Source organism: Rhinopithecus roxellana, chromosome 16 (genome assembly GCF_007565055.1).
Source record: "Rhinopithecus roxellana isolate Shanxi Qingling chromosome 16, ASM756505v1, whole genome shotgun sequence".
In the NCBI taxonomy this organism is placed as follows: Eukaryota; Metazoa; Chordata; class Mammalia; order Primates; family Cercopithecidae; genus Rhinopithecus; species Rhinopithecus roxellana.
The window spans coordinates 18,241,109-18,263,854 of record NC_044564.1 but is presented as its reverse complement, the minus strand read 5'-3'; the positions used below and the strand labels follow the sequence as shown (position 1 = coordinate 18,263,854).

General features: G+C 47.8%; 2 protein-coding genes across 3 annotated transcripts in view; one reads left to right on the top strand and one right to left on the bottom strand.

Moving 5' to 3' along the window:
* NUP188 (nucleoporin 188) overlaps window positions 1–17,168 on the bottom strand; it is a 66,718-nt gene extending 49,550 nt beyond the window's left edge. The window contains exons 1-8 of one of the 2 annotated variants that reach the window (XM_030919095.1): window positions 17,100–17,168; window positions 12,177–12,231; window positions 6,473–6,546; window positions 3,493–3,577; window positions 2,873–2,953; window positions 2,160–2,204; window positions 1,001–1,093; window positions 762–881 (exon numbers count right to left, since the gene is read on the bottom strand). In XM_030919095.1, coding sequence (XP_030774955.1) covers window positions 762–775 — 14 coding nt within the window. In that variant the 5' untranslated portion in view covers window positions 776–881; window positions 1,001–1,093; window positions 2,160–2,204; ... (3 more) ...; window positions 12,177–12,231; window positions 17,100–17,168. The remainder of the gene's footprint in view (window positions 1–761; window positions 882–1,000; window positions 1,094–2,159; window positions 2,205–2,872; window positions 2,954–3,492; window positions 3,578–6,472; window positions 6,547–12,176; window positions 12,232–17,099) is intronic. The other variant, XM_030919094.1, reaches the window with a different exon arrangement.
* Window positions 17,124–19,322, top strand: DOLK (dolichol kinase). Its single transcript, XM_010360909.2, has one exon. It carries the CDS (start codon window positions 17,549–17,551, stop codon window positions 19,163–19,165), a length of 1,617 nt encoding a protein of 538 aa, XP_010359211.2. The 5' UTR covers window positions 17,124–17,548; the 3' UTR covers window positions 19,166–19,322.
* Window positions 19,323–22,746: the final 3,424 nt, after the last annotated feature.

The window sequence follows — 22,746 nt, the reverse complement described above, 5'->3', positions numbered from 1 at the left end:
ATTGCACTCCAGCTTGAGCAACAGAGGGAGACTCCATCTCACCAAAAAAAAAAAAAAAAAAAGGCCGGGCGCGGTGGCTCAAGCCTGTAATCCCAGCACTTTGGGAGGCCGAGACGGGTGGATCACGGGGTCAGGAGATCGAGAGCATCCTGGGTAACACGGTGAAACCCCGTCTCTACTAAAAAATACAAACAAACTAGCCGGGCGAGGTGGCGGGCGCCTGTAGTCCCAGTTACTCCGGAGGTGTAAACCCGGGAGGCGGAGCTTGCAGTGAGCTGAGATCCGGCCACTGCACTCCAGCCTGGGCGACACAGCAAGACTCCGTCTCAAAAAAAAAAAAAAAAAAAAAAAAGATAATCTGTGTGTTTTAAATGAATGAATACATAATTTAACTTGCAGTTCTATAAGCAAGGGTGTACAATCCTCCTAAGAGTTCCAGGCCAGGTGTGGTGGCTCACGCTTGCAATCCCAGCACTTTGGGAGGCTGAGGTGGGCAGATCACCTGAGGTTAGGAGTTCGAGACCAGCCTGGCCAAGGTGGTGAAACCCCGTCTCTACTAAAAATGCAAAAGTTAGCTGGGCGTGGTGACAGGTGCCTGTAATCCCAGCTACTTGGGTGGCTGAGGTAGGAGAACTGCTTAAACTCAGGAGATGGAGGTTGCAGTGAGCCAAGATCGCACCACTACACTCCAGCCTGGGTGACAATGCGAGACTCCATCTCAAAAAACAAAAGAGTTACAGGAGAGCACAGTAACCACATACCATGAGATTTCCATGTGTCTCCCAAGTTGGTGCTTCAGTTTTATAAAGCTCTTCAAACTGCTGTCTGTATTTTGAAACTAGTTCCTTCTCCAATTTATCAACACAGTCTGCATATTCAACCTTTAAAAAATCAAGAGAGTAAATTATACCTAGAATAAAAGGTAAATATTCAAATAATATTAATAAAATTATTAAGATGATACAGTGTAAAGAGAACCAAGAGGACTAAACAAGCTTACCCTATAGGGGTGTCTTTCATCTTGGAAGTAAGTGAGAAGGTGTAAGACACAACGAAGAATACAGGTTCTTTCTTCATAATAATAATCTGCAATCTGAGGAACCCAAAGATTCAAAATCAGTTCCTTACCTTTGCACACAGGAAACTCAAGTTTAAATTTATTGATAATTTCACTTAAAGATATGGATGGAAAAGTTAAATTTATATAAATAAGGAACCACAGAAATGCAAACATACTGAATTAGGCCAAAATAAAGCAAAAGACTTTCATAAACCAGGATATACAGGATGAAAGGAATTATTGTTTAATAATATATACAAGTTTCCAAAAATGTTTTCTAGTATGATTTCTCAGAGCATTCATGTAGCACACAATGCTATCAAATGGCAGGCCAAACACATAAAAACAAATATAAAAATTCCACTGATATAGGTCCTAATTGCTTGTAACTAATGTACTTAGTTCTCACTAAATATAAAATAGGAAACTTCTTCAGAAGTCACAAATTCCATTTTAACATGAGATCCTAAGTGAGAAGGTTGCTGGAAAGGGACTGAAGAATAAAGAAATACAAATTAATCCTGTTGGACTTAGACCTAGAGGAAAAATATCCATGAACTTGTTCTCACCACCAGCAGCTGAAGAATCTCCTTGGGAGAAACCTCTCTACTGGGTCCAGTGGATAAAAGCATCGTTTCGGTCGGGCACAGTGCCTCACCCCTGTAATCCCAGCACTTTGGGAGGCCAAGGCGGACAGATCACGAGGTCAGGAGATCAAGACCATGGTGAAACCCCGTCTCTACTAAAAAACTACAAAAAATAAGCCGGGCGCAGTGGCAGGCGCCTGTGGTCCCAGCTACTCCGGAGGCTGAGGCAAGAGAATGGCGTGAACCTGGGAAGCAGAGCTTGCAGTGAGCCGAGATCGCGCCACTGCACTCCAGCCTAGGCGACAAAGCGAGGCTCTGTCTCAAAAAACACAACAAACAAACAAACAAACAAACAAAAGTATCGTTTCACAAATGAGTTAATATGCTTCTTCATAAAAACCTCCATGCTTATCCAACAGAAGAGTCAAAAGCCAGCAATGCTCAGGAAAATGAGATCAAGAAGCTGTCACTCAATTTTACATCAAAGAATAGAAAGGGTGACTACTACTGACCTTCAGGATTAAGGCCTGGCTCTGCCTCTCATCTTGCAGTACTGTCTGAAAAGAAAAACAGAGCAGTTAAGAGTCCATCTTTTAGGCAAAACTCAAGTAATAAAAAAAGATACATACCTTCACTTCATCCTTCAAGATTATAATTGCACATTTGTTTCTACATATACTTTCCACCTTATTTTCTACTCAAATGTACCCAAACTTGTGCTCAAATCCCTTCCCTTCTCCTCTGGCCTCAGTCCTCCTATCCAAAATGAGGGACTGGTCAGGCTAGAAATTCTACCAAATCCTTACCACCTCTAATAGCCCAAGATTCTATGATTAACATGTCAGTCTTTGACCTCTCCACTCCTCCAAGTATGAAGACAGATCTCAGCTTATGTGCATACATATTCTTTATTTTTTTAAAGAGATGGGGTCTCACTCTTTTGCCCAGGCTAGAGTGCAGCAGTGCGATCACAGTTGACTGCAGCCTCAAACTCCTGGGCTCAAGTGATCCTCCTGCCTCAGCCTCCCAAGAAGCTGGGAGTACAGGCACAAGCCATTGCACCCAGGTTATGTTTTTTTAAAGCCTTTAGTAGGTCTTTCCTGAAGATGACTGTACCTGATCACCTACCACTGATAAAAGAATTGGTGCCAAAACCCTTCATTATCTAAAACTAACAGGGAAAAAGGATAAAGGCAGCAGAAAGGAGCTGACATAAACCACAAACCTTTACTGAGTCCCGAGTACCCCTGTAGTCCTCTTGCAGGTAACACTGGAGTAACTGCACACTCTGTTCTTCATCAAGACCCTGAAACACAAGAGATTTTAAGTGAGGAACAGCCACTTCAGCTCAGAAGTCGCACACAGGATGCAGAGCATTTAAAGATTTGTCTTCTACAATGAAGACAGGACTTGAATAAACAAAAATGCTACTCCAAGATTCATTCAACATAACAATTCTGACTCTAATGGAAGACAAGAGCCAGTCACTGACATACAATTTTTATTACAATTAAATGTACATGCCAGAAACAACGATGCTTATTCACCAAGCACTCTAATACAGCAGTAGGCATGATGTGAGTTTCTGAAATGACAATCTTAGTCACCTTAAAGACCACCACATGTCTGGTGAAGAAAACCCTATGATATGCAGTAAATGGATCAGGCAACTTTTGACTTGCAACTTTTAGGGAGAAGAGTTACAACCTGGGTATTTATAAAACACAACATGTTCAATTTAATTCCCAAAACAAAAATAAACTGAATTTTCACTATCACTAGCAACACAACCATGCACATCCACACTGCAAGTAATAAACTGAGCGAGTGCTAATTTTTACTCACCAAAAACTTGCTGATTCTTAAACCCAGTTCCTTCAATGGTGAAGCTACATCTTTATTAGCTTTCACTTTTTCAGCTGAACTTGGACTATGAAAAGAACAGTGAATCATTTCTTCATTCTCAATAGCCCACTGAGTTTAAAATAAAAATATTTTAAAATATTTTCACTACAGACTTTTTTCTGCTCTTCAGATGCCTATAAAATACATACACACACACACACACACACACACACACACACACATTCACCTCCACAGACTTCATAACACAGAACTGGTTAAGCCTAAGTAACAACAAACAAACAAACAAAAGTGGTTAAATTACAGTTATAACAATGTTATTTGTAAATACATTAAGTTACATTATTTTTGATCCTTGCTACTACCCTGAAAGGCAAACATCACTATTCCCCTTTTACAAACGGAATTGCCAACAGTTAGAAAGGGTAAATAACTTACCAAAAATCCCACAGCTAATAAACAATTGCTAAAATTTAAAACCAGGTCTGTGGCATACATACATATTATCTGTAATAGCTCTGTCGACTGACAAGGCCTAGAAGTTATATAATACTCCAATAGCAGCAGGCACATGCAGCACCCAGATCCTGTTTTACAATACCATTATCTAATAACAGCATTCCTTGGAGAATTGGTTGATTCTAGAGCCAGGGCAAGGAAAATACAAGAAAATCTTTTTTTTTTTTTTTTTTGAGACGGAGTCTCGCTCTGTCGCCCGGGCTGGAGTGCAGTGGCCGGATCTCAGCTCACTGCAAGCTCCGCCTCCCGGGTTTACGCCATTCTCCTGCCTCAGCCTCCGGAGTAGCTGGGACTACAGGCGCCCGCCACCTCGCCCGGCTAGTTTTTTGAATTTTTTAGTAGAGACGGGGTTTCACAGTGTTAGCCAGGATGGTCGCGATCTCCTGACCTCGTGATCCGCCCGTCTCGGCCTCCCAAAGTGCTGGGATTACAGGCTTGAGCCACCGCGCCCGGCCAAGAAAATCTTGAAGCATCTTATAGTGAAAGAAAGTACAGAAGGGCTTAAAAAACCAAAGTCCTTTTGGTAGGAGATAACTTAATAGAAAAAAAAAGGAAAAGAAAAAAGGAAGGACACGCCCAAAGGAGAGAGGCCAACATAAAAGAATGCCCAATGGCCAAAGCTGAAACAAGGTATAAACAAAGTATAAAATAAATAAAATAAATATATTTGAGTCCATACTGATATAAACTAATGAATAAATAAATAGAATAGGGAAAGGCCAGCACAATGGCTCATGCCTGTAATCCCAGCACTTTGGGAGGTCGAGGCAGGAGGGTAGCTTGAGTTTGAGACCAGCCTAGACAACAAAGTGAGACCCCCCACCTCCACCAAAAATGAAAAAAATTAGCTGGGCATTGCTATATTTAGTACTCACTTCCAAAAAATAAAGTAGGAAAAGAGAAAAAAGTAACTTTACAGAGGAGAAACTTGTCTAACGCCTCCTTAACTGAGTGGCCAAAATTAACATCACCAGTGATTTCATGTGGACAGCATGTACTCTCCGCTATGATGTGGTAAGAAGTGTAGCTCAGCCAGGCCGGGTGGCTCACGCCTGTAATCCCAGGACTTTGGGAGGCTGAGGCAGGTGGATCACCTGAGGTCAGGAGTTCAAGACCAGACTGACCAATATGGTGAAACCATGTTTGTACTAAAAACACAAAAATTATCCAGGCATGGTGGCATGCACCTGTAGTCTCAGCTACTAGAGAGGCTGAGACAGAACTACTTGAACCCAAGAGGCAGAGGTTGCAATGAGCTGAAATCGCACCACTGCACACCAGCATGGGCAACAAGAGAGAAACTCCATCTCAAAAAAAAAAAAAGAAGCCGGGTGCGGTGGCTCAAGCCTGTAATCCCAGCACTTTGGGAGGCCGAGACGGGCGGATCACGAGGTCAGGAGATCGAGACCATCCTGGCTAACACGGTGAAACCCCGTCTCTACTAAAAATACAAAAAACCAGCCGGGCGAGGTGGCGGGAGCCTGTAGTCCCAGCTACTCGGGAGGCTGAGGCAGGAGAATGGCGTAAACCCGGAAGGCGGAGCTTGCAGTGAGCTGAGATCCGGCCACTGCACTCCAGCCTGGGCGACAGAGCGAGACTCCGTCTCAAAAAAAAAAAAAAAAAAAAAAAGTCCATGTATTTTAGATACATAGTCAAGTATTTGCAGATAAAATAACAAGGTATCTGGGATTTACTTCAAGTTAATTACGGGGGAAGAGTTAACAGATGAATAACAAGGAAAAGTTCATCGTTAACCTAAGGGAATGAAAATGGAAGGTAAAGATGTAATACATTCAAAATAAGTACAAAAGTCGAAGGGAAATGAGCGTGACTTCGACTATGATGCATAATAGAATGAGATCTGGACTAGGAATCAAGATCAAATAGGCCCAGCCCTACAAGCCGTATTCTCTTTATTTGTAACTATTCTATATTTTATTACTGTGTTTTCCACTCCCCAATACAAAGATCTATATATTCACCCAAAAAATAAAAGTAGTAACTATCTCAAAGCGGTGTTGTGGGGATTAAATAACTTTTGATAAGTCAGGTGTTTAGAGTAATAATTGTTACATAGTTAACACTACACAAGTGTCAGTTGTTAGTATCATCGTGCTATCTCCCACCAATTAGTGATCACACAGACACTGTGGATTCTGAAAAAATATTACAAAATTCATTGAATGTTTAATAAATCCTCATCCCCACACATAGGTCATAATTATATTCTACAATACTGTATTTCTAGAAGGAATTTCCTTTTCTTTCAGCCAACAAAAAAAAAAAAACAAATGTAACCTACTCTTTTCCATTGGTAAACTAAATTGTATTATCTCTGTTATACATAACCCTACAATATCATCAAATCATACAGGAGGATGGTTTCATCCATGCCAGCTTCCTTAGGGGAATTACTTTAACCAGACGCCTGGAATTGCCATACCTGGGAGGTTTGTAGTAAGAAAGACCCTCTAACAATCGCCTCCAATGTTTATTCAGTTCTGCCTCAATCTGACTCTGGAAAAGAACAAGGCAATTATACAAATGCAGAATTTTTTTTTTTTGAGACAAGAGTCTTGCTCTATCACCCAGGCTGGAGTACAGTGGCACGAATTTGGCTGACCGCAACCTCAGCCTCCCGTAGCTGGAATTACAGGTGCCAGCCAACACACCCAGCTAATTATTTTATTTGTAGTAGAGATGGGGTTTCCCCATGTCGGCCAGGCTGATCTCAAACTCCCGACCTCAGGTGATCTGCCCGCCTCGGCCTCCCAAAAGTGCTGGGATTACAGGCGTGAGCTAAGGCACCCGACCGCAAATGCAGTTTTTTGTGGTTTTTTTTTTTTTGTTTTTAATACAGAGTCTCACTCTATTACCCAGGATGGAGTGCAGTGGCACAATCTTGGCTCACTGCAACCTCCACCTCCTGGGTTCAAGCAATTCTCCTATCTCAGCCTCCTGAGTAGATGGGACTACAGCTTTGCGCCACCATGCCAGTCAGTTTTTTTGTATTTTTAGTAGAGATGGGGTTTCACCATATTGGCCAAGCTGGTCTTGAACTCCTAACCTTGTGATTCGCCTGCATCAGCCTCCCAAAGTGCAGGGATTACAGGCGTGAGCTACCGCGCCCGGCCCAAATGCAGTTTTATTAATAATCAGACTCGGCCAGGCGTGATTCGACTGCTTGGCCGCCTCCTTAGGTTGAGGTAGCAGAATGATATCTGTAGCCCTACTCTCAGCAGAAAATCAATGAACACAGGTATCTTTTCATAAACAGAATCAATGAAATACAAAGAAAGGTAATCCCAGCACTCTGGGAGGCCAAAGTGGGCAAATCCTCTGAGGCTGGGAGTTGGAGACCAGCCTGACCAACATGGAGAAACCTTGTCTCTACTAAAAAATACAAAATTAGCTGGGTGTGGTGGTATATGCCTGTAATCCCAGCTACTCGAGAGGCTGAGGCAGGAGAATCACCTGAACCTGGGAGGCAGAGGTTATGGTGAGCCGAGATTGCACCAATGCACTCCAGCCAGGGCAACAAGAATGAAACTCCATCTCAAAAAAAAAAAAAAAGGCCGGGCGCGGTGGCTCAAGCCTGTAATCCCAGCACTTTGGGAGGCCGAGACGGGTGGATCACGAGGTCAGGAGATCGAAACCATCCTGGCTAACACAGTGAAACCCCGTCTCTACTAAAAAATACAAAAAACTAGCCGGACGAGGTGGCAGGCGCCTGTAGTCCCAGCTACTCGGGAGGCTGAGGCAAGAGAATGGCGTGAACCCGGGAGGCAGAGTTTGCAGTGAGCCGAGATCCGGCCACTGCACTCCAGCCTGGGTGACAGAGCGAGACTCCGCCTCAAAAAAAAAAAAAAAAAAAAAAAATCAGATTTCAGAATCACACTAAGTATTACACATTCTTTTGAGTGTTTTTAATATGCATTTTCCCCACAGTTGAAATCATTTTGAATACAGAATTCTGTAACCTTCTTTTCTTTGCTTAACATTATAACATAATGACTTAACCTTATTATGAAAGTCTTGATAAACATACTTTCAAGTTGCTGCATAATACTTTATCAAGTTGGTAGATATAATTCATTTACCATTCCTCTAATGTTTGATGTACTTTAGCTGACTGTAATTATTTAATAATATAAATTATGTGGTGGTGAAATTTTCTTTGTTGTTTTTTCAGACAGGGTTCTGTCACCCAGGTTGGAGTGCAGTGATGCAATCATGGCTCACTGCAGCCTTGATATCCTGAGCTTAAGCGATCTTTCCATCACAGCCTCCTGAGTAGCTAGAACTATTAATACAAGCATATGCCACCAGGCCCGATTTTTTTTTTTTTTTGAGACGGAGTCTTACTCTGTTGTCTAGGCTGGCGTGCAGTTGCTTGATCTTGGCTCACTTCAACCTCTGCCACCTGGGTTCAAATGATTCTCCTGCCTCAGCCTCCCAAGCAGCTGGGACTATAGGCGCCTGCCACCAGACCCGGATAATCTTTTGTATTTTTAGTAGAGACAGGGTTTCACTGTATTAGCCAGGATAGTCTCAATCTGACTTCGTGATCCAACTGCCTTGGCCTCCCTAAGTGCTGGGATTACAGGCATGAACCACTGCACCCGGCCTAAGTTTTTTATATTTTGTATGAATTGGGTCTCACTATGTTGCCCAGGCTGATCTCAAACTCCTGGGCTCAAGTAATTCTCCCACCTTGGCCTGCCAAGGTGCTGGGATTATAGGCATGAGCCCCCACGCCTAGCCACTGGGGTGAAGTTTTTTTTGTTGTTTTTTTTTTTGAGAGAGAGTCTCGTTCTGTTTCCCAGGATGGAGTGCAGCAGCGCGATCTCGGCTCACTGTAACCTCTGCCTCCCAGGTTGAAGTGATTCTCCTGCCTCAGCCTCCTGAGTAGCTGGGATTACCCACTATTCAGGCGCCCACCACCACGCCCAGCTCCCTTTTGTGTTTTTAGTAGAGATGGGGTTTCACCATGTTGGCCAAGCTGGTCCTGAACTCCTGATCTCAGGTGATCCACCCACTTTGGCCTCCCAAAGTTCTGGGATTACAGGCATAAACCACCATGCCTGGCCTGTGGTAAAGTTTTATGTGCAAAACTTTTTCAGGAATTTTTTAAAGATACATTCCTACAAGCAAAATTATCAAATGAAGGCATTTCAAAAAATGCCAAGGCTCTAAAATAAGTACCATTAATTCTGTTAACAATAGTAACAAAAATAAATGAGTGTCATCTTTTTTTTTTTTTTTTTTTGAGACGGAGTCTCGCTCTGTCGCCCAGGCTGGAGTGCAGTGGCGGGATCTCAGCTCACTGCAAGCTCCGCCTCCCGGGTTTACGCCATTCTCCTGCCTCAGCCTCCCGAGTAGCTGGGACTACAGGCGCCCGCCAACCTCGCCCGGCTAGTTTTTTGTATTTTTTTTTTTTAGTAGAGACGGGGTTTCACAGTGTTAGCCAGGATGATCTCGATCTCCTGATCTCGTGATCCGCCCGTCTCGGCCTCCCAAAGTGCTGGGATTACAGGCTTGAGCCACCGCGCCTGGCCATGAGTGTCATCTTAACACTTTATCTTCACAGGGTCAGAACCCCCAAGAATCAACATGAAGAACTGTCCTTTATTGATTATATACTTGGAAATAATCTAGAAACCAGGCCAGGTGCAGTGGCTCACATCTGTAATACCACTACTTTGGGAGGCCAAGGTGTGTGGATCCTTGAGCCCAGGAGTTCGAGACTAGCCTAGGCAACAAGGTAAGACCCCCATCTCTACAAAAAATACAGAAATTTGCCAGGTGTGGTGGCTAATTTCTGTGGTCCCAGTTGCTCAGGAGACTGAGGATCACTTGATCCTGGAGATGGAGGCTGCAGTGAGCCAAGATTGTGTCACTGCACTCCAGCCTGGTGGACAGAGTAAGACCATGTCTCAAAAATAAAAATAAAAATATTAGAAACCACTGCCTCTATGATCAAGGCTTGAAAATCTTTCTTGGGCTGAGGTAGCAGAATGATATCTGTACCCCTACTCTCAGCAGCCAATCAATGAACACAGGTATCTTTTCATAAACGGAATCGATGAAATACAAAGAAAGTTAAATTTAGAAGACTTCAGTGGCTAGGCTAGGTAGTCCCATTTCAGCAAAGAAGTAGGGTATGTAAAATGTTTATAAAGCTTTTTGCTTTTTTGAGACAGGGTCTCACTGTGTCTCCCAGGCTAGAGTACACTGCAGCCTCAACCTCCCAGACTTAAGCAATCCTCCCACCTCGGACTCCTAAGTAGCTGGGACTACAGACATGCACCACCATGCCTGGCTAATTTTTTTTTTTTTTTTTGAGATGGAGTCTCGCTCTGTCACTCAGGCTGGAGTGCAGTGGCGCAATCTCAGCTCACTGCAAGCTCTGCCTCCTGGGTTCACGCCATTCTCCTGCCTCAGCCTCCCAAGTAGCTGGGACTACAGGCGCCCGCTACCACGCCCGGCTAATTTTTTTGTATTTTTAGTAGAGACGGGGTTTCACCTTGTTAGCCAGGATGGTCTCGATCTCCTGACTTTGTGATCTGCCCGTCTCGGCCTCCCAAAGTGCTGGGATTACAGGTGTGAGCCAATGCGCCCGGCCAACTAATTTTTTTTTTAATTTTTTGTAGAGACGGGGTCTTGCTATGTTGCCAGGGCTGGCCTTGAGCTTGTGCACTCAATTGATCCTTCTACCACGGCCTTCCAAAGTGCTGGGATTACAGGCATGAGCCACTGCATCTGGCCAAGTTTATAGTTTTAGGAATAAAAAAAAGTACACCAGGCAGTGGCTCATGCCTGTAATCCCAGCACTTTGGGAGGCTGAGGCAGGCAGATCACCTGAGGTCAGGAGTTCAAGACCAGCCTGGCCAACATGGTGAAACCCCATCTCTACTAAAAATACAAAAATTAGCCGGGCATGGTAGCATGCACCTGTAATCCCCAGCTCCCTAAGAGGCTAAGGCAGGGAATCACTTGAACCCAGAAGACAGAGGTTGCAGTGGGCCGAGATCGTGCCACTGTACTCCAACCTGGTGAGAACCAGACTCTGTCTCAACAACAACAACAACAACAACAAACGTAGCTGGGTGTGGTGGCTCATGCCTGTAATCCCAGCACTTTGGAATGCTGAGGCAGGCAGACCACCTGAGGTCAGAAGTTCGAGAACGACCTGGCCAACATGGCGAAACCCTGTCTCTACTAAAAATATAAACATCAGCTGGGCATGGTGGCGGGCACCTCTAATCCCAGCAACTCGGGAGGCTGAGGCAGGAGAATCACTTGAACCTAGATGGCAAAGGTTGAAGTGAGCCAAGATCGAGCTACTACACTCCAGCCTGGGAGCAAGATTCCTGTCTCAAAAAAAAAAAAAAAAAAAAAAAAAAAAAAAAAAAAAAAAGTGACCAGGTGCAGTGGCTCACGCCTGCAATCCCAGGACTTTGAGATGCCAAGGCGGGTGGATCACCTGAGGTCAGGAGTTCAAGACCAGCCTGGCCAACAATGGTGAAACCCTGTCTCCACTAAAAATACAAAACTTAGCCAGGCATGGTGGTGTGCACCTGTAATCTCAGCTACTCGGGAGGCTGAGGAAGGAGAATCGCTTGAACCCGGGAGGCAGAGGTTGCAGTAAGCTGAGATCATGCTATTACACTCCAACCTGGGTAACAAGAGTGAAACTCCACCTAAAAATAAATAAATAGGCCAGGCGCAGTAGCTCACGCCTATAATCACAGTAATTTGGGAGGTCAAAGAGGGCAGATCACCTGAGGTCAGGAGTTCAAGACCAGTCTGACCAAAATGCAGAAACCACATCCCTACCAAAAATACAGAATTAGTCGGGCGTGGTGGTGCATGCCTGTAATACCAGCTACTCAGGAGGCTGAGGCAGGAGAATCGCTTGAACCTGGGAGGCGGAGGTTGCGGTGACCCGAGTTCACGCCACTGCACTCCAGCCTGGGCAACAAGAGCGAATCTCCATCTCTAAATAAATAAATAAATAAATAAATAAATAAATAAATAAATGTGTTTACTTCCTACATTAAAAAAAAAAAAAAAAAGTTTTTTTTTTTTGTAACAAAAGCTACACAAAGAACCCAGAGAACCCACTCAAGAACACCACCACTTACCAGCTCTCTCAGGGCTGACCTTCCAAGCAGAATAGTCCACAGTTCTCTACTGCTTCTGCAAAATGAAAGAACAGAGATAATTTTGCTCTTTTTGATCATACAAACTTGTACACTGCCTCAGAGCCATTTTGTCTACTCTCTACAAGCAAAACATCTCAATATACAAAATGATTTGTTAAATTTTTGGAAAGTAATCTTGTTATATAATATTGTTATGGGCAGGCACAGTAACTCATGCCTGTAATCCTGGCACTCTGGGAGGCCGAGGCGGGCGGATCATGAGGTCAGGAGATAGAGACCATCCTGGCTAACACGGTTAAACACTGTCTCTACTAAAAATACAAAAAATTGGCCGGGCATTGTGGCGGGCACCTGTATCCCCAGCTACTTGGGAGGCTGAGACAGGAGAATGGCATGAACCCAGGAGGTGGAGCTTGCAGTGAGCCAAGATCGCGCCACTGCACTCCAGCCTGGGCAACAGAGCAAGACTCTGCTTAAAAGTAATAATAATATAAAATAATACTGTTAGAAATTTAATGTTCAAAATATAAATTAGGAAACTAAAACATAAGATTTTAACCTGGCCAGGCACGGTGGCTCATGCCTGTAATCCCAGCACTTTGGGAGGATAAGGTGGGTGGATCACCTGAGGTCAGGAGTTTGAGACCAGCGTGGCCAACATAGCCCCACCTCTAATAAACAAAAACCTCATCTCTACTAAATATACAAAAATTAGTCGGGCATGGTAGCAGGTTCCTGTACTCCCAGCTACTCGGGAGGCTGAGACACAAAAATCACTTGAACACAGGAGGCAGAGGTTGCAATAAGCCAAGATCACACCACTGCACTCCAGCCTGGGTGACGATGTGTCTATCTCCAACAAACAAACAAAAAAAGACATTCTCTCAATAAATAGTTATTACTTTTAAAAAAAGTTATTAAAGGCACAGAGATTGTATTTTGTCAGATCCTAAACCATCACTGAGAATAGTAATCTGTAATAATTAAACACTGCTTAGAAAGCCTATCTGCAGAGAGAGAAAGGATGAAAAGGTCCTAAAATATGCTAAAAATTTGGAAAAAGAACGCAAGCTATGGCTGGACGTGGTAGCTCACGCCTGTAATCCCAGCACTTTGGGAGGCCGAGGTAGGCGGATCACGAGGTCAAGAGATCAAGACCATCCTGGCCAACAAGGTGAAACCCCATCTCTACTAAAAATATAAAAATTAGCTGAGCATGGTGGTGCGTGCTTGTAGTCCCAGCTACTCGGGAGGCTGAGGCAGGATAATCGCTTGAACCGGGAGGCAAAGGTTGCAGTGACCTGAGATCACATCACTGCATTCCAGCCTGGCGACAGAGCGAGACTCCTTCTTAAAAAACAAAACAAAACAAAAAAAAAGAACGCAAACTATGTTAACTACAAAGTAAAACTAAAAAACAGGCAGGGCATGGTGGTTCACATCTGTAATCCCAGCACTTTGGAAAGCCAAGGTTGAAGGAGTATTTGAGCCCTGGAATTTGAGACCAGCCTGGGCAACATGGCGAATCCCTGTCTCTACAAAAAAAAAAAAATACAAAATTAGCTAGTGTGGGTCGGACACAATGGCTCACACCTGTAATCCCAGCACTTTAGGAGGCTGAAGCGGGCGGATCACTTGAGGTCAGGAGTTCGAGACCAGCCTGGACAAAATGGTGAAACTCCATCTCTACTAAAAATACAAAAATTAGCCAGGCATGGTGGCAGACGCCTGTATTCCCAGCTACTCGGGAGACTGAGGCACAATAATCACTTGCACCCAGGAGGTGGAGGTTGCAGTGAGCTGAGATCGCGTCACTGCACTCCAGCCTGGGCAACAGAGAAAGACTCTGTCTCAAAGAAAAAAAAAAAAAAAAAAATTAGCTGGTGTGGTGGTGTGCACCTATGTTCCCAGCTCCTGGGAGGGCTGATGATGTAGGAGGCTCCACTGAGCCCTGGAGGGCGAGGCTGCAGTGAGTCATAATCACAAGTGATCAAGGAGGATCACCTGAGCCCAGGAGTTCGAGATTAGCCTGGGCAACACAGTGAGATCTTGTCTCTACAAAAAATACAAAAATTAGCCAGGCATGGTGGCGTGTGCCTGTAGCCCTAGCTACTTTGGAGGCTGAGGTGGGAGAATCAGTTGAGCCAGGGAGGCAGAGGTTGCAGTGAGCCAAGATCCTGCCACTGCACTCCAGCCTGCATGACAGAACAAGACCCCTTCTCCAAAAAAAAAAAAACAAAAAACAAAAAAACAATAAAACACTAACTGTAACACAAAGCACTAGCTCTGTTTTAAAATTGTCAGCCTGTAATCCCAGCACTTTGGGAGGCCGAGGCCAGTGGATCACCTGAGGTCAGGAGTTGGAGACCAGCCTGGCCAACATGGTGAAATCCTGTCTCTACTAAAAATACAAGAAATTAGTTAGGCGTGGTGGCGGGTGCCTGTAATCCCAGCTACTCAGGAGACTGAGGCAGGAGAATCCTTTGAACCCAGGAGGCAGAGGCTGCAGTGAGCGAAAATCGGGCCAGTGCACTCCAGCCTGGGCAACAACAGTGAGACTCTGTCTCAAATAACTAATCTTTCAGGATTTTCTCATCAAAAGAGGTTTAAACACACCTAAAATTTATACATCTCTTTCCTAATGGTTAATGCTTTAAAAGCAACTTCGATTCTGCTCAAAGAATAGCCACCAACTCCCACATGGCACACTGGAATCACTAATCATTTTTCTGATAACAAGACAGTATTCAGGCCGGGCATGGTGGCTCACGCCTGCAATCCAGCAGTTAAAGAGGCTGAAGCTGACAGATCACTTGAGGTCGGGAGTTCCAGACCAGCCTGGCCAAAATGGTGAAACCCTGTCACTACTTAAAACACAAAAATTAGCCGGGTGTGGTGGTGCACACCTGTAGTCTTATCTACCGGGGAGGCTGAGGCAGGAGAATCGCTTGAATACGGGAGGCAGAGGTTGCAGTGAGCCAAGATTGCGCCACTGCACTGCAGCCTGGACAACAGGAGCAAAACTCTGTCTCAAAAAAGAAAAGGGAAGGAATAGTAGTGACAACACTGCCCCAACACTGCTGGCACAAAATGGCAGGCGAGGAAAAAGCAAACTGTTCCTCACAAGGTTCATTCCTTGTCCGGTGGAAATTGCAAAGACGTCTTAATTCCAGCTGAGAGGTGAAGGAAGTGGTATCAGAGAGCATGGGCAGTATGTGTAATAAGTATTTACTGAGAGCCTATCATGCTTTTCTGGGTGCTGAGAATATAGGGGTGGCTGGGCGCAGTGGCTTATACCTGTAATACCAGCACTTTGGGAAGCCGGCAGGATCACTTGAGCTCAGGTGTTTGAGACCAGCCTGGGCACCATAGGTAGATCCACATCTCCAAAAAACATCTAAAAAAAATTAGCCAGGTGTGGTGGTGCACACCTGTGGTCCCATCTACTCGGGCAGCTGAGGTGGGAGGATCACTTGAGCCCAGGAGTGAGCCACATTGCAGTGAGCCCTACTGTGCAATTGCATTCCAACCTGGGCAACAGAGCAAGACCCTGCATCTGGGTCTCTCAGAGAGAGAATACAGTGATAAACAACATAACAAAAAAAGTGGGAAAACGGCCGGGCTCACACCTGTAATCCCAGCACTTTGGGAGGCTGAGGCAGGAGAATCGCTTGAACCTGCGAGGCCGAGGCGGGTGATCACGAGGTCAAGAGACTGAGACCATCCTGACCAACATGGTGAAACCCTGTCTCTACTAAAAATACAAAAAATAGCTGGGCGTGGTGGCGCGCGCCTGTAATCCTACCTACTTGGGAGGCTGAGGCAGGAGAATCGCTTGAACCTGGGAGGCGGAGGTTGCAGTGAGCCGAGATGGCGCCACTGGACTCCAGCCTGGGCGACACAGCGAGACTCCATCTCAAAAAAAAAAAAAAAAAAAAAGGTGGGGAAAACACTGCTGGCACAGGGAAGGATAAGAGGCAGGGATGTTTAATTTTAAGGAGGGAGGGTGGTGGGAAGACCGAAGACCTTCGAGCTGCAATGTGGAAAACGGAGGGAGGCGTGGTGGTCTGGTTATAGCACTGGAGGCACGCAGACTTCAGCCTGAATCCTCTCTTTATCACTTGGCTAGCTCTGAGCCGGACTTCTGAGTCATCCGTGAAACACAAGGCGCCTCTCGGAGTTGCGAGAATTGAATGAGGTAACTCATGGGAAGCGCTCCATCAGGGTCTGACGCTAGAAAGCACTTTGTGAGAATTGTACCTTTCATATAAAATATTTCATCTTCTTGTCCCTAAAGCCTAGTTCAGTCCCTTAAACCTCTTGGAGGATTTGGACATGCTCGCTGACTGATTCAATGCAAGAAAAGAACGATTCGAGGCGTGGAGAGGGCAGAAACCGCAAGCGGGGCTCCGCTCAACCCGAAACAAAATCCTAACAAGAACAGATCGCGGGAGAGGTTGTGGAGCCAGCAGGGCGCACTCGACGCCGGGGCAGGACACTGGCAGCCTGCAGCAGGGACGTGGGTGGGGGGTACCCGAGGCGACCGCAAAGCTCCCCGTGGCTCGAGGGAGCGTCACGGCCGGACAAGGAAGCGCGGGTGGGGCGCCAAGGGACGCGCCGGAGGTGAGAGGAGAGGAAGGCAAAGTGCCCTGGATGAGGAGATGGGAGGCCAACCGCGGAGCGAAGGGGTGAAGAGCCGGCCCCCCTCCTGAAGAAGACTCTTCAGATCCCCGCGCGCAGGGACCGTTTGGACGTAACCGCCTCCTGTCTCGGTGCCCGTCCACCCAGCCGGGGTTGGCCCTGCCACCGTCGCCACATCCCGCCTCCAATTCCCGCCCCTCTTCCGCTCGGCTTTGACCCCGCGCCTCACAGCCACCCAGGTCCACTTGACCCGCTCCGCACCTCACACACGGGCCGCCGGCGGCCGCCGCCATCTTCGCGCGCGCGCGCGCTCTAACCCCGCCCCCAGACGCCATGCCCACGTGACCGCTCGCCCCCGGATCGGGAGCGTGGGCGGGGATTTCATCACGTGACGTTGCCGCGGGGCAGTGCCAAGATGGCGAGGCCCAAAGAGGTGAGGAGCCGGCAGCGGGGGCGGCTGTAACTGAGAGGAAGGCGGCAGAGTGGCGACGTCTACGCCGTAGGTTGGAGGCTGTGGGGGGTGGCCGGGCGCCAGCTCCCAGGCCGCAGAGAGTGACCTGTGGTGGAGTTCCCTCCTCGCTGTTGGAGAACGGAGGGAGAAGGTTGCTGGCCGGGTGAAAGTGCCTCCCTCTGCTTGGCGGGGCTGAGGGGCCCGAAGTCTAGGACATCCGTAGTCACCCCGGCCTCCGTGAAGCCCCAGGTCTAGAGACATGACCCGAGAGTGCCCATCGCCGGCCCCGGGGCCTGGGGCTCCGCTGAGTGCATCGGTGCTGGCAGAGGCGGCAGTAGTGTTTGCAGTGGTGCTGAGCATCCACGCAACCGTATGGGACCGATACTCGTGGTGCGCCGTGGCCCTCGCAGTGCAGGCCTTCTATGTCCAATACAAGTGGGACCGGTTGCTACAGCAGGGAAGCGCCGTCTTCCAGTTCCGAATGTCCGCAAACAGTGGCCTACTGCCCGCCTCCATGGTCATGCCTTTACTTGGACTAGTCATGAAGGAACGGTGCCAGGCTGCTGGGAACCCGTTCTTTGAGCGTTTTGGCATTGTGGTGGCAGCCACTGGCATGGCAGTGGCCCTCTTCTCATCAGTGTTGGCGCTTGGTATCACTCGCCCAGTGCCAACCAACACTTGTGTCATCTTGGGCTTGGCTGGAGGTGTTATCATTTATATCATGAAGCACTCGCTGAGCGTGGGGGAGGTGATCGAAGTCCTGGAAGTCCTGCTGATCTTCGTTTATCTCAACATGATCCTGCTGTACCTCCTGCCCCGCTGCTTCACCCCTGGTGAGGCATTGCTGGTATTGGGTGGCATTAGCTTTGTCCTCAACCAGCTCATCAAGCGCTCTCTGACACTGGTGGAAAGTCAGGGGGACCCAGTGGACTTCTTCCTGCTGGTGGTGGTAGTAGGGATGGTACTCATGGGCATCTTCTTCAGCACTCTCTTTGTCTTCATGGACTCAGGCACCTGGGCCTCTTCCATCTTCTTCCACCTCATGACCTGTGTGCTGAGCCTTGGTGTGGTCCTACCCTGGCTGCACCGGCTCATCCGCAGGAACCCCCTGCTCTGGCTTCTTCAGTTCCTCTTCCAGACAGACACCCGTATCTACCTCCTAGCCTATTGGTCTCTGCTGGCCACATTGGCCTGCCTGGTGGTGCTGTACCAGAATGCCAAGCGGTCATCTTCCGAGTCCAAGAAGCACCAGGCCCCCACCATCGCCCGAAAGTATTTCCACCTCATTGTGGTAGCCACCTACATCCCAGGTATCATCTTTGACCGGCCACTGCTCTATGTAGCTGCCACTGTATGTCTGGCGGTCTTCATCTTCCTGGAGTATGTGCGCTACTTCCGCATCAAGCCCTTGGGTCACACTTTACGGAGCCTCCTGTCCCTTTTTCTGGATGAACGAGACAGTGGACCACTCATTCTGACACACATCTACCTGCTCCTGGGCATGTCTCTTCCCATCTGGCTGATCCCCAGACCCTGCACACAGAAGGGCAGCCTGGGGGGAGCCAGGGCCCTCGTCCCCTATGCCGGTGTCCTGGCTGTGGGTGTGGGTGATACTGTGGCCTCCATCTTTGGTAGCACCATGGGGGAGATCCGCTGGCCTGGAACCAAAAAGACTTTTGAGGGGACCATGACATCTATATTTGCGCAAATCATTTCTGTAGCTCTGATCTTAATCTTTGACAGTGGAGTGGACCTAAACTACAGTTATGCTTGGATTTTGGGGTCCATCAGCACTGTGTCCCTCCTGGAAGCATACACTACACAGATAGACAATCTCCTTCTGCCTCTCTACCTCCTGATATTGCTGATGGCCTAGCTGTTACAGTGCAGCAGCAGTGACAGAGGAAACAGACATGGGGAGGGCAAACAGTCCCCACAGCAGACAGCTACTTGGGCATGAAGAGCCACGGTGTGAAAAGCAGATTTGATTTTTCAGTTGATTCAGATTTAAAATAAAAATCAAAGCTCTCCTAGTTCTAGTTTTGCTAATACTTATTTTTTATTTTTATTTTTATTTTTTTTGAGACAGTTTTGCCCAGGTTGGAGTGCAGTGGTGCGATCTCGGCTCACCGCAACCTCTGCCTCCCAGGTTCAAGCGATTCTCCTGCCTCAGCCTCCCTGGTAGCTGGGATTATAGGCATGTGCCACCACGCGCTAATTTTGTATTTTTAGTAGCGACAGGGTTTCTCCATGTTGGTCAGGCTGGTCTCAAACCCCTGACCTCAGGTGATCCGCCCACCTCGGCCTCCCAAAGTGCTGGGATTACAGGTGTGAGCCACCATCCCAGCCTTGATGATATTTAAAGTGAAAAGTGTCTTAAGGAATAATCCAGCAACTCAAAGAACCTCAGTGTGCTGTAGATCCCCCACCCCCACCGCCGTCTTTCACCCCCCCACCCCCACCCCCACCCCCGTCTTTCACCCTGCAGCCCTGGAGGAGGCCAGAGTGGATGCTGGAGGGAGTAAAGCATAATGGTTAACACTTTAGTCTCTGGGTCAAACTAATCTGGTCAGAATCCTTGGCTGCACAGCTTTTTTTTTGAGACGGAGTCTCGCTCGGTCACCCAGGCTGGAGTGCAGTGGCCGGATCTCAGCTCACTGCAAGCTCCGCTTCCTGGGTTTATGCCATTCTCCCGCCTCAGCCTCCCGAGTAGCTGGGACTACAGGCACCCGCCACCTTGCCCGGCTAGTTTTTTTTTTTTTTTTTTTTTTTTGTATTTTTTAGTAGAGACGGGGTTTCACCATATTAGCCAGGATGGTCTCGATCTCCTGACCTCGTGATCCGCCCGTCTTGGCCTCCCAAAGTGCTGGGATTACAGGCTTGAGCCACCGCGCCCGGCCAGCTTCTTATTAACTTTGTGACCTTAGATGGCTGGGCGCAGTGGCTCATGCCTATAATCCCAGCACTCTGAGAGGACGAGGCAGGCGGATCACCTGAGGTCAGGAGTTCGAGACCAGCCTGACCAACATGGAGAAACCCTGTCTCTACTAAAAATACAAAATCAGCCGGGCATGGTGGCACATGCCTGTAATCCCAGCTACTAGGGAGGCTGAGGCGGGAGAATCGCTTGAACCCGGGAGGTGGAGGTTGCAGAGAGTCGAGATCACTCTACTGCCCTCTAGTCTGGGCAACAAGAGTGAAACTCCGTCTCAAAAAAAAAAAACAACTTTGTGACCTTGGGTGAGTCACTTAGCCAGGCTGAACCTCAGTTATCTTGCAGATGGGAGTAATGACAACCCACACCTCGAGGGGTGTTGTGAGGGTCCAGCTTAGAGCCCACCCTTGAAAAGCAGTCAGAAAGGGAAAGAGTCATTCCTACCAAAGACCAGTCCTCATCTTAGCGAAAAGCCGAAAAGCTGGGCAAACCATTTCGAAACCAGAGTGACCTTTGCTCTCCTGGCTTCACTTGGAGGCAGAGAACCCCTGAGGGAAAGAGCAGAGGGCTAGGAATTACTGAAGGGAGAGGTGGGTCAACTTTGGCGGGGTTGAGGGAGGATCAGATCCTGCTTGGGCTGGATCTTGTATTAGCCAACCACACCCCGCCTCTGGTGTCCCACTGAGTGGTGCCCATAGAGAAAGATGGGCTGAATAGCACCAGGACCTCATCAAGGGGTCCTTCCTAAGACCCTTCTACATTCTAGTCACGTCCAAACCTGTGTGTGTTTCTTCCCAAGGTAGGAAAGATCCACAGGGGCTGGGGGAGTTTCCTGAGAGGTAAAAGGACTCTATGAGAGGCCCACGCTCCAGCCTTGCTCTCTGGGAGGACAGGCTCCGGGACTGCCTCATTCCCCACCCCATCCCCCAGGGCTAGCACAGGGGGCTGACGAGGAGCAGGAAATCAGTAGATTTGGGAGTCCATCTGCACTGTGTCCCTCCCAGAAGTGTACACTACACAGATAGTGAATGCATAAACATTTTCCGTCACTAGGAAGATAGCACAGCAAGATTCCTGAGACTGGGCCGGGCGCGGTGGCTCACGCCTGTAATCCCAGCACTTTGGGAGGCCGAGGCGGGCGGATCACGAGGTCAGGAGATTGAGACCATCCTGGCAAACACGGTGAAACCCCGTCTCTACTGAAAATACAAAAAAAAAAAAATCAGCGGGGCGAAGTGGCGGCGCCTGTAGTCCCAGCCTCTCAGGAGGCTGAGGCAGGAGAATGGCGTGAACCCGGGAGGCGGAGCTTGCAGTGAGCGGAGACTGCGCCACTGCACTCCAGTCTGGGCGACAGAGCGAGACGCCGTCTCAAAAAAAAAAAAAGATTCCTGAGACTGGACAAGGTTCTCCCTTTCTCCCCCCGCTTAGGGAGGATGTCAGAGGAGGTGAGAGCTTTGGTCCACCAAGGCCAGAAGCCAGGAGCAGAGCTCCAGGGAGCCGAAGCTTCTGCTTGAGAATCACTGCCATGTTCTTTCCCTCACAGGAGAGTATTGAGACATTCCTTTGGGACTCCACAGAGACGTTTCCCTTCTCTCAGGCTCCCTCCTATTATTTGCAAAAAGAGGCAGCAATATGTTGGTAAAAGAGCACCAGCTTTGCCCCACGGACTCCCAGGGTGGCCTTGGGAAAGGGCTCTATTCTCTGGGCCTTGGGTTTTCTGTGTATATAGTTGGGGGATAGGCTACATCAGGATCACAAACTCAAATGAACACAGTGAACGACAACAGGGGGCCGCACTGAGCCTCTAAGGGAGCTCCAGCCAGTAGCCGCCATGCTAGAGTGTAGGCCCCATGTCGTCAATTGCATGCTCATTCAAGGAAGCTTAGGAACCTAGATAGTTATGTGAAATCTTCAAGTTTTTTCTTAAATGCTGAGGCCTGGCCAGGCGTGGTGGCTCACACCTGTAATCCCCAGCACTTTGGGAGGCCGAGGCGGGTGGATCACTACTAGGTCAGAAGTTGAAGACCAGCCTGGCCAAGATGGTGAAACCCTGTCTCTACTAAAAATACAAAAATTAGCCAGGTGTGGTGGCGGGCGCCTGTCATCCCAGCTACTCAGGACACTGAGGCAGAGAATTGCTTGAACCCGGGAGGCAGAGATTGCAGTGAGTTGAGATCACGCCACTGCACTGCAGCCTGGGTGACAGAGCGAGACTCTCTCAAAAAAAAAAAAAAAAGGAAAAAGTGCTGAGGCCTAGAAAAAGTGCATCTGTGGGCTGGAATCAGCCTGTGGTCCCCAGTTTGTAGCCTCTGGGCCAAACCTCAGCTGAGGAGGTTTTAGATTTGGTAGTTGTTCTGCAGGTCTGAGTGCCTGCCAAGCATGCCCAAACAGGAAGGGCCCCTGCAAGCCCTAGACTGGCCCCCTTACTGGACATGGGAGGAAACAAGCCCAGAGGAAGGAAAGGCCCTGGCCTGAGACCAGGGAGCAAGTTGTTCACGGAGCCAGGACCAAAACCTGGATTC